Source organism: Arvicanthis niloticus, chromosome 30, assembly GCF_011762505.2.
Source record: "Arvicanthis niloticus isolate mArvNil1 chromosome 30, mArvNil1.pat.X, whole genome shotgun sequence".
Lineage (NCBI taxonomy): Eukaryota > Metazoa > Chordata > Mammalia > Rodentia > Muridae > Arvicanthis > Arvicanthis niloticus.
In genome coordinates, this window is record NC_133438.1 from 15615383 (window position 1) to 15627447 (window position 12065).

General features: G+C 37.0%; 1 protein-coding gene across 9 annotated transcripts in view; it reads right to left on the reverse strand.

Annotated features, from left to right (window-relative positions):
- The window catches only part of Ptprk (protein tyrosine phosphatase receptor type K), a 501415-nt gene that overhangs the window by 9684 nt on the left and 479666 nt on the right, over positions 1-12065 (reverse strand). For all 9 annotated transcript variants that reach the window (XM_076927962.1, XM_076927965.1, XM_076927961.1 and 6 more), the window contains 7 exons: positions 11215-11251; positions 9569-9666; positions 8725-8841; positions 4713-4867; positions 2272-2407; positions 1406-1555; positions 387-560 (listed from right to left, as the gene is read on the reverse strand). In XM_076927962.1, coding sequence (XP_076784077.1) covers positions 387-560; positions 1406-1555; positions 2272-2407; positions 4713-4867; positions 8725-8841; positions 9569-9666; positions 11215-11251 — 867 coding nt within the window. The remainder of the gene's footprint in view (positions 1-386; positions 561-1405; positions 1556-2271; positions 2408-4712; positions 4868-8724; positions 8842-9568; positions 9667-11214; positions 11252-12065) is intronic.

The window sequence follows — 12065 nt, forward strand, 5'->3', positions numbered from 1 at the left end:
GTAGGATATGGCATTCTGTGATTTTAAAATGTGTTCCTACTGTTAAAAAAAATAAGATGTCAATTCTTCTTAAATAAATATAGATAAAATTAAATCTTAAAATAATTAAGGTGAAATATATAACTCGTGATTTTTCTATGTAGATGCTATAATTATTGAACTTCAAATCTACAATAAACCTATATATATTACAGTTGCTAAGAATCTTAGGAGGTGCAGCCTAATATTCTTTTTTCAAACTATTTGTATTTCAGTTGACAGTTTTCACTTCTCCATTCTAGTCCATTTCATAATTCCAAATTTAAAAAAAAGAAAAGTATCCAGTTTTCAGTGGAGTTCTGTAGATTTTAAGGGCATTTTCCCCTAAAAAAGAGTCAGCCTCTTACATCCATAAGAGCAGCATTGATGTAGTTACTGCTCTCGCCATCAATTGTAATTAAAAAGGGCAAACATCTGTCAGGTGGGAGCATGTCCATGAACCGGTTCTTGTCATGGTTCCTCGGCAGGCAGGCTATGCTGCAGTCTTCAGCTTGTAGTCGAGGGGTGACTGAGTTCAGAGTCTAAGGAGAGAAGGGAGATCAGGTTACAAGACAGCGGCCCATTTAATCGCACAACACAAATCCATCAAGTGTTTGGGAAGCCGAGTGGAAGGTGAAGGATTCGGTGATTGAAGGCAAAGGCGGTTGCCTCTGTGACAGGCTGATAGACTCTTTAGTTAAGCTAATGAGCCTTGTGAAGTGAGGCAGTCAGCAGACACCTTTTATTCACAAGTCTCTCCTCAAAAGGGAGGAACAGCAAAACAATACAGCTACCCGTAAAATGCCCTGCCCAGTTAAAGAGAATGCATGGTGATCCAGGAGGTAATGATGACCTTCAAAGGGGAAGCTACCATTTGCAATTACATTTTGTCATGTTAGAACACTGCGTCAAGAATCTAAATGACAATTTCCCAGAGCTACGTGTGAACTCATTTTCTTCCATACTGATGGATGGACAAAGGCAGTGAGCACATTGGAGTTAACACAATGTTTAGTACAAATCCCAGGTATTATTATGATGATGCTGGTTACACATTGAACATGCCAGTCAAGGTCAAAATGGTGAGGCTCTATTTGGGAAAAAAAAAGTTATAAGCACACAAACCATAACCAGATTTGACTGCTATAATATATTTTTTCATACTCTTTTCAGAATATGAACTCATTTTGCCCTTCAGTATATAGCAGATATCAATGCATTAATAAAAAATAAATCTATAATGTACATAAGAAAAGACACAAATGTTATAGTGGCGGAAGAGTCAAAGCTTACACATTCGACCTGAATGACCTTTTTTTTTCTTTTAAGAGTTATTAGTACCCAGGACAAATTGTCAAGGCTTTCATAGAAACTTTAGAAACAGCACCTGAAATTCATCTTTGAGATGAGAGGAGTTAGTCTGAGAGTCTATTCGAATCATATCAAAATATGCAGCTTTAAATTCACACACAGGGATGGCAGTTTCTCCACATAAGCAGGCTTCTAAAATGGCGTCATGAATAAAAATGTACTGCTCCTATCAAAAGGAAAGAGACAATTCTGAATTAGTTTTGTAGAGTGAAAAATTATAAAGGCCATTTTATGAAATATGTGTAAATTTTTCGCCTTAGACCTTGGGCAGAAAAGCACCTGCCAGCAGGTTTGGGCCCATCTAATTAGTTACAGAGGAGGGGGAGTTACAAGACAAAGGCCTGTTAAGAACATCCCAGAAACTGACTGGCCAAGGGAGGAACTACACCCTGCCCCCATGGTACGGGCCTACTAGTGTTCAAAAAAGGTAAAACAACCAATCCTGTGCACCCCCTCGAAAGTTCGCTTTTTCCCCACCCCGCCCATACATAAGCGCTAGACCCCTGAGCCACGGGGTCAGTCCCTCTATCCCCTATGTGAGATATGGGGATATGGGCTGGCCCAGAGCTCTGATTTAATAAACCACCTCATGTGTTTTACAGCAAGACGGTCTCTCGTGTGTCCTTTGGGTGCGTGCTATCCTGTGACTTAAGTGGACCTCCTTTCTGGGGAGTCCCGGACCTTTCAGTTTAATAAAGTTTACTTTAGACAAGACAGAGAATATACTGAAACTGAACTATCAACTTAAGACACCCAAGTTTCCCTATATGATTCAATGAGTTAAGGTTGATCATATTTTAAAAATATGTCTCATTTGGTATATGGTAGAGACAAAAGTAAAAACAAGACCAGAAAAACTTGATTAAGGGCGAATCAGCGTACCTCTGTCTGGACCATATTGATGCGGCGAGACCGTAAGGCTTTCACACAGTTGTAGATGTCAACCACACCCTCTCTCTCAGCCATGTCCAGCATGATGTCGATGACAATATAACAGCCTGTGCGCCCAGCACCAGCACTGAGGGATTGAAAGAAGCACGACAGCACGTTTGTCTTTATAAGCTTGAGCCTCTATTGTATTTTGAGCCATCGTCAAACCAATGTAATGAAATGTAAACACATAGTTTTATATGCTGCAGGAAAACATAACTAAAGCACAAATAACTTCATACGTAGTGTCTGGTTTTGCATGTACTTAGATTGGAACAAGCATTGCAACTTATTTCCACATTGAACATAATGTCTACATATCGCTCAAGTTCTGCACCTTTACCACATGGACTTTGCTTCATGTGAATTTTAATGGTATAATTTCATAATATTTTATAATTTCACACTCCTGGGATTCAAACAGTGGTGGGATAAAGGTACAAACTCTAACTCCACATTGAACTTCCTTCACAAGCCTGTCTTCAGCTGTCCAGCAGCTGAGGAGTCTAGCCAGCTCAGCAAGGCTCATGAAAACACCAAGGCCATTGAATCCAAAGTCTTTTGATGAGACATACGGGGAACCATAGTTCACAGGAAGTGCCAAAGGAGATGGATGGTTAAGAGAATCATACTACCAGAAAAGAAAAACCTCCTCTGCTCTCCTCAAAAAAGAAAGAATATTTGCTTCCTCTGAAGGGAAAGCAGAGTGCACTGTGAAATATGGAGTATGTACGACCACGCGTGTCACAGTGATAGCCGCTCCTTTGAAAATTGTATTCTACATACTTACTTTAGTATTTTCACCTGAATGAATGTTTAGACTGTATGTATATATGTTTACCATGTATGTGCCTGGTGCCCTAGGAAATCAGAAAAAGGCACTGGACTCCTGAGACTGGAGTTGCAGACAGTTGTGAGCTGCCATGTGGGTTCTGAGCATTGAACCAGAGTCCTCCCAAAGGGCAGCCAGTGAGTGTGCTCTTAACTACACAGTCAAGTCTTTAGCCTGATAGCCCTCTTTTATTGCATTTGTAAAGCAGAATCATAACATGCTTTGATTATTTTAGCACTTGGAAAATCTCTACAGTTTCACAGACAACTGTGGGGCCATGACAGGCAAGGGAGAGAGGTGAGGGATTCCGTGTCTAGCCAGTTTCTTCTCCGTTCATGCAGAGAAGACCACGTGGGTGGGAAAGGGGCACTTCTGTTTTGGGGGATAGGAGGATTCCAGAGCATCCATAAAGCGAGCAGTTCCCGAGAAAACATAAACCCCTGATGAATCAAGAAGTCGCTGCATTAAACATGTACTTACCTCATTTTCTAAACAGTTATTTGGGCTAATGGCATTATTTCTTTGCTATGCAAGGACAGTCACCTGTCTTACACTTGCTATTCTCTTAGAATGTTAGCCAAAGAGATGTTCTGTGTCACTGTTTCTTTGCCTTATACCTTCTTCTCAATCACTGTTCCCAGCGTCTGTGACAGGTAAGTAATTGAGGAGAGTACATCAGACCTCTGGAGGACTGAAATGACATTTTTTTTTTCCTCTTTACGATGTATCGGGTGTCTGATCATTATGGGATGCCTCTTTTACCTCTGTTTCTTTGTCTTTTACTTTTTTAATAAAAGGTCATTGAAATTCTGAATGGGTTGGATTTTACAAAAACAAAGAAAGACGCTGAAGATCTATATCTGAAGTAGCCAGAAAGGAGAGCTTCTGAGACTGGCGAGCATCTTCCACAACAGCCTTGTAGAAGCTGTGCTTGTTTTTCTGCCCCTATTTCAAAATGAGCCTTGCCGTTTGCTTTTAGTGTCTCTGGTTGCTTTTTTTTTTCCTACCTAAGTTTTTAATTGGAAGAAATCTGGATTTAATATTCACGTTTTGGCATATATTTGCAGACTCATCCCAATGTGGTTTTTAAGGTTCGCTGATGGATAATGTGAAAATGAAAAAGTTATGCACCTGTTTTATAGCCCCAATTCTTGCAATTTAAGCCATTTAACAATGGCATATGTCTCAGATTTACCTCTAAAAGCTGGGATTCCAGTGGAGACTAAGTAGATTGGCAAAAAAAAAAAAAAAAAAGAATTTAAAAAACAAACGAACATCTATTTTTAACTTTCTGTTCTATATAGTATGGGATTTTTCAAAAATGATAAAATCTCCCGACACATATGTTGCCACTGAAAGGCACTTCTACGCTTGTGCTTGCAGGTAACATACATGTGGGGCCTCTGTAAGTTCTTAGCTTATATGCTACACACAGCCAACTTTTATTTTTGTTCTACATTATCTGTGGTACAGGCAAGTACAAACCTCATGAGCAACATTTCGTTTTTTACACTATTCAGCCCTGTTTCGATGCTCATTTAAAGGTGGGACCATTGCTCACCTGCAGTGTACGACAATGGGCCCAGCGCTGGGAGGGTTTGACAGCTTGACTCTCCGGATAAATGACAGGAGTCCTGTGGCGTGGTATGGAACACCATGGTCAGGCCAGCCAGTGAAGTGGAACTGTTTGACTTCACGGATTTCGTTGTAGCCCCTCTGTACAAAGATAAAAAAAAAACAGTGCTTTAGAAACAATCCATAGAAAATCACCAAATACACTATGGCTACTATATTTGAGTGAACATGAAAAAAAAATAATATTTACTGATTTTTTTTTTAAAGGATACTGGTCTAATATAGCCTGGGAACTTAACCTTTATTGGCAGAGAACTGGCATGAAAAAAAAAAGTTAGTTTTGTTTGATCTCTGGGTAATTTTTATTTGCCTTTGATGGCTTGCTTCTTACCGGGAGTGATATCACATGAAATTATTGAGGGGGGTGGATAAGGAGGAAATGGGAAAGCCCTCCTGACCTAGTGTACTGAGTTCTTAAGTGGAGATTTCCAAACCTTGCTTATCCATGTTGAAAATGGTTTTGAAGCCTAGTATGTAGAGGTTTTTCCAGCACAGAGCTACAGTAGATTGGTTTGTGAAAATACACAGGTAGCTAAACTGTTCTCCGAGCAAATGATTTTTCTCAGCTCTGTGAAGTCATTTGGCTCACAAAGTATTATCTAGAGTAACAGCACAAGGAAGGAAGTGACCCAGCCACTGCCGTTCTCGTTCTCTCTCCTACAGGGTTAATCTAAGAGAACCCTGTAAAGGTGCCGACAAGTCCTCTCCAGTTTCATCCTCAGATTTGAGGAAGCATTGGCACTGTAAATATAACCCTGAATAATTTATGCTGAATGATCTGCAGTTGGACAAACAAAAAAAAATCTATATCAATCTAACTTTACTGTGAGCTACTGGCGCAGATATTAATCTTACTTCATCAATCAGAAAAAGCAAAAACAGGAACTAAATAAATCAATTTAAGAATGGCAGTTTATCTTCAGAGTCTGTCTTAGAGGAACCGGTGTTGTCGGAACCTCAGGAGCTAGTGATAATGTGTATACTTCCTTTCAGTATTAATTCCTAGCACCGTATGTCACATGGGAAGGGCTCTGTGAACAACCTTAACATTTCCATTCCAAAAGCCATCCCCCCAAAAAAAAATCACAAAAATGGGGAAAATCGCTTTTTTTCCTACTTTTCACATCCTCTATACTAATTCCTTTGCCAGAGTGGTTGCATGGACTGTACTGTTTTTCTTCTGTTGTGACATGTGCAAGGGTGCCTTTTAAAAATGAATTTTCCTATCTGGAAGTAAGATTCCCAGGAATCTTTTATTTAAAAAATTTCTTGCGTAGCTTAGAAAGTAGTTAAGTGGTAGAATACTTGACGAGTCAGGACAAGGCCATGTGATCAATCTCAAAGATTAATTAATTAATTAATAAAATTCAGACAAATGACCAGATTAAACATGCTTTGCTAAATACAGTCAAAGAGAATGTGGAATGTTCTATCATTATGGAAGCCCTTTTTATACATTTTCTGTGGACTGTTAATAAAGAAAAAGTGAATTTTGTATTGACTTAGTAATTTAAGTATTATTAATTTTTCTTAAAAAAAATAGTATCATAGTTCTCTTGGAAGAAAAGCTTCTCTTAAAAATAATTTTGGTTTTAAAAAGAGCTATAGAACTGTGGCTGGAGAAACAGCTGAGCAGTTAAGAGCTCTGGCTTTACTTCTAGAGCACCTGGGATTGATTTCCAGCACGCATATGACAGCGTTGACCATCTGTAACCCAGTCCCAGGGCATCCTGGCCACTTATGGTCTCCATGGGCACTAAACATGCCTGTGGTTCACAGGGATGCATGTAAACAAAACATTCATATACATAAATAAAAAGAAAAGCATAACATTTGTTATACAACATTTCTTTTACTAATTTGCTAAAATTTGCAATAATATTGAATGCTAGTACAAATGTCTATCCACCTTACTTTACCAATAAAAAAGTGTCAAGAACTTCTATATTAATTTATTATAATAGACAGTCTACTTTCCACTCCATGCATGCCATAGTTATTGGGAGGTCACTTTTCTGTTCAGGAAGTCTCCTTATTTTTTGCTAAAGCACCATCCAAACATCTTAAAGTACAATACATTGAATCCATGAACCAATAAATGAAATCACGCAACTTCACTACTACACTCCATGTCTTCCATTAATTTAAATGTCTTCACGGTCTTAGAAAAATATAATAGCTCAGATATTTTCTTATTTCACAACTAGATTCCATATGTCTTAAGATCTTTTATATTTCTGAATGAAATCGATCATATATTGTGTGTTTATGAGAAGAGATGGGGGGGGGAGTGAGAACTGTCTATCTCAGGTGTCAGCATTGTGTGAGCTTTCAAATACACTTTGTTGACTTTAATGGTCTTCTCTGGTTCAACGAATGGCCAAACCCATTCTTTAAAAGAAATTATCAGCTACAAAAACATGTTTTCATTTCAATGGTAAATTTCTCTCTCTCTCTCTCTCTCTCTCTCTCTCTCTCTCTCTCTCTCACACACACACACACACACACACACATACACACACACACACACCATCTGTCTAGCCTTTGAGTCAGTTTTTGAGAAATAAAATTTGCTAGACAATTGGTGTGTCTGGATCAAAATCTATGTCTCTATGTCAAAATTTATGCATTATTTTTAAAGTAACTTTGTGAAAATTTGTCACTGGGCTTCCTTTAATGATTTAGGTATTTTATTGATCTTTTCAAGCAACCAGGCTTTAAAGGTATTATTTTCCACCTTAGTATACAATTTGCCTTTGTTTTATTGATAGTCTCTGTGTTTCTAATGGTTTGACTGTTTCTCTGCCACACCATGTTTACAGTTATCTAAAATTTTCCAACAATACAAATTAGATATTATCTATAAATACATTCTTAGGAATAGAATGCATCAAGTGCCTAATATTTTTTTAATACCATGGATAAACTTCTATACTAATTTGAAGAGGCTTAAAGTATTTTAACAAAATCATTACAAATTCCATATTTAAGTGATCATACACAATCAATGAGGATTATTATTCTCTGTGATACTTCTTGTTCATTTTAAAATACAAAATAGTATATGTATATTCATTGGCCATTCTCAATAGGCATTTTATAGTTGCCTGTCTTCACAGATTCTAGTGATTTTCATTTACATTAACACTACAAACTGATGTGACCGATATTCATTGACTTGTGTGTGCCTTTGTTTACATGTTTGTGTGTTCTACTATCTATTACGCACTTCTGTAGTGTCCTTGGTTCTGTGCCCACGTCCATCTCTTAAGAGTGTGCACCTTCTCTCACTTCTTTAGCTCACCTCCTTAAACTCCATGTGTCACAACACAATCAAAAATTATGAGTAAAGAAAAAGGAGAGAGCTGAGAGAGAGCAATTAGAATGTGTTTTAACAATGAAAATATCAAGAAAAAATTAATTAATGAAATCGAACCAAAGCAACAATGGTGTATCCTGGACTTTAAAGCCTCCAGTGGCCTAATGCAAATTAAAATCACTGGGATGGCCACCGGTTTCTGGGATGGCCATCTGGTTTCAGTCTAGTTCTATGATTCACTCATCCTACATCTTTCCTTTCCTCTGAGTTACCCGTCTCTGAACATGTAAGCCTTAGGGCTCTAGCGTGACCCATGTCTTTGAGGAACACCTTCTCCTGACGTACCCTCACGCCTCACTTCCTCTGGATCCATATGTCATTTAAACTATGTTCTTCCCCTTCACCCTTTAATTTTGTGAAACATTTCCTCTTGTATTTCAGTAATATTTCCTGTTTCAGTTTCCAAAGGGTATTCTATCACGAACAAACACAAAACAAATGAATTTGTAGATTAATGGATAGATGGGTAGGTGGATTTCATAGTAATCAAAGCAAATCCTTGAGGTGATTTTCTGAAACTTTCAATATTCATATTTTCAATAGAAGTTAGAATGCTTACCCTTTCCAAGGTGAATGTCCTAACTACGTATTCAGCAAGTGGTTCCATTTCTATGCAGGTGACTTTGAAGTCACCATAAACCTCAGTATCATCAGGCCAATATTTATAGCATTTCACCTAGTGATGAGAAGAATCCATAAAAGGTACAGATTTATCTGAACACATACATCTGAACACAATAGTCAAGACAACTTCATTCCAGCAATAAATTTAGTTCACAATTCAAACACAGCTGAGAAAATGTCACACAATAAATAGACTGTGCACTTTCAAAAAATGTTACGTCTAGCTTAATTATATTTCAGTATAGAAATCAAGCTTATCTTAGTTTCTTCTAAGCATTCCCTCATAGGTAGTCCAATCCCAAGTGGCCTGTCTTACACATATGCATATACAAGTAATAACATATGGACTCTGTGGGTTGTATAAACATGTAGCAATCATAAATGAAGAAAAGATTATGAACTTGGGGGCAGGGTGCAAGGAAAGAACTGGAGAAGAAAGGGGAACAGTCATGTACAAAGCTCTCACAAATTATTTTTTAAAATTAAAGATCATCTTATTGTTCAATGAGAAATCAAATATTTCTCAGTCATTGAAAGTTCACTTAGGAGCATTCAACCAATCTGTTCTGTCTATGAAATATTCTTAAACTACTGGATGATCTTCTCCAAAAGGGTTGATTACTGTTTAAGACTACTCATACATGTAAGTAAATAAACAAATGAAGAAACAAATAAATAAGTAAATGTAGTTTTCTCTTACCCAGATTACTGTTTTCAAGAATACTCATATATGTGAATGAATGAATGAATGAATGAATGAATGAATAGTTTTCTCTTACCCGGCCAACTTCCACTAAATTAGTGACCATCACAATACAGGCAGATTGCTCTTGCCACACCATCCTCCAAAAATCATACACAGTTTCATGAACTGGGCCTATAAACAAATTATTTTTCATCCTATGTTATCAGAGACATTTTATAGGTAGTAAAAATTTTGAAGCACATAAAAAGTAGTGGGCATGAGACAAGCTATACAAGATAAAACTTCATACTACCACTAGAACCACTTCGTTTCAGTTCATACTGGAATATATGCTACACACACACAAAAACAATCACAGACATGTACCAATTTTTTTCTTCAATTTGATTTCTAGTTCATTAAGAGGGTATCATACTTTCTAAGGTGTTTATTCCTGTCACTATGGCACTCCACTATACCTGTACGTATATGTGGAAAACAGAACTCTCAGGACACTGTGAGAAGAGAGGCAGACAGAACCAACTAACCAAATGTCCATCATTTATGAATAGTGTGTGATTAAAAGTAAATGAAGCAATGTCCTTACATTCTATTATTATTGTTACTATTATTCTACATTATTACCTAGCTGCAAAGGCATGTGCTGGCTATCATCCATGTAGAACCACTGATGATTCAATGCAACGTTCTATATTTCTTTTTTTTTTTAATTTATTTATTTATTTTGTGTAAGTACACTGTAGCTGTCTTCAGACACCCATATGAGGGCATCAGATCTCATCATGGATGGTTGTGAGCCACCATGTGGTTGCTGGGATTTGAACTCATGACCTCTGGAAGAGCAGTCAGTGCTCTTAACCACTGAGCCATCTCACCAGCCCAACGTTCTATATTTATAACAGTAAAGAATACTCAATTAAACCCAATCAACTAAAACAAAAGGTGAAATACTGATAAAATGACCTCTGTTAAAAGAGCAAATGTCAGGAAATAGATTTAGCTCCCTGGTAGCATTTGCCTAGCAATTACATGGCCCTGGGCTCCATTTTCAATACCAAAGATGGAAAAGAGAAAAGCAAAGCAATACAAAAACAAAAATGGAATAAAAGAGTAGGCATGTCTCTTTACTTTCCCCTTACTTTAAACAGTCATGTACATTCTGTGGGTGACCAGGAGACATTCTGAGATTACAGATTTGTTTGTTTGTTTGGATACTTTCATTTCTCGGTGCACCATGGTCAACCTTCTTTGCTTTCTTTCCCATAGGAATAAACTTGACTACATTCCCTCGGGCCTATGTTTTGTTTCAGTCACAATTTGTCATACATTGCTGGATGACAGTACAGTATTTTGTAATCACTATGGGTCTTGGGTCTTATTGCTTTTCAAGCTGGCAGAATTGACTACAAGATGACAGCAGCCCAAGGTAGGAAGAGGGCTCACTTCTTGTTCATCAAATTAAGTAATGCTTTTCCCAACATTGCTGTTCAGTGTACTGAGATACCTGATCATCAAAGATCAAATCACAAAAACAATCAGAGGATTTTAATTTAAAAGAGAATCAAGATTAAGTTTTTCTAGTGTTTGTACTACACAAATGAGTAAGAACCATTTTTTTGAAAGACAAAATTACAAAAGGGATCCCTACTAGATAATAATAATACTTATAATATTTAATTTAAATAAATACAAATTTAGTATTTGAAAGACAAAATTTACCTTGAGTTGCTATGTAGTGGCTTGGTCTCTGGTAGCCCTAAAGTAGGAAAGCAAATTGTTTATCATTTTACATTGGTATCAGAAATAAATAAATGAAGGCATAAAAAGGGGAAGAAAACCACCTCTCAAGATTAGGTTATAATAAAAAGATCAGAACTGAGTAGTGAACACAGGGTCCACTTCTCAAACCTATGTTATGTGAAGAGTAAATGAACAACAAGGCTCGAGTATTTTAAAAGCTCTGATTAGAATTTATATCATATAATTGAATTTTGTTTGCTGAAGAATAACCCCGGAGATTTAGTTTAGTTTCACTAAGGTGTTTATGCCTTCATGTAAATTTTACATCACTCATTCCTGGTTAAATTCTATTAAAAAAAACATTAAATCTTATTGCATCATCCAAAAGTACAACACACCGCATCACAAATGGACAACGACATATTAGAACCAGAAAAAAGAAAAGTGAAGTAAAAAGGAACAGAACATTCCAATGTTAGAGCTGGACAATGCATGCATGCTTAAATCAAAGTCCTGCTGAAATTAATTCTTATCCGTTTTTGGGTAATATTTCGGTTCTATAACATGTTCAGGAATCTGCAGGAACTATTTTGTGTGTGCTGATAAAATGAAATTTACACACACGAAACTTAAGTACACACATATATAGGGAAAAAGTTTTCAAAACTGCACGTTTTCTTGAAAAAAAAAAATTTAGTGGTATTCAGTGTACGAAAGCTGTTTATAGACATTTAATATTATTTCAATGAATTCTTCCTGATAAAGATCGATCTGCTTATTGTCTGCTCTCAATGGCCAACGTGTCACAGGTGAGTTGAAAAAATATTGAC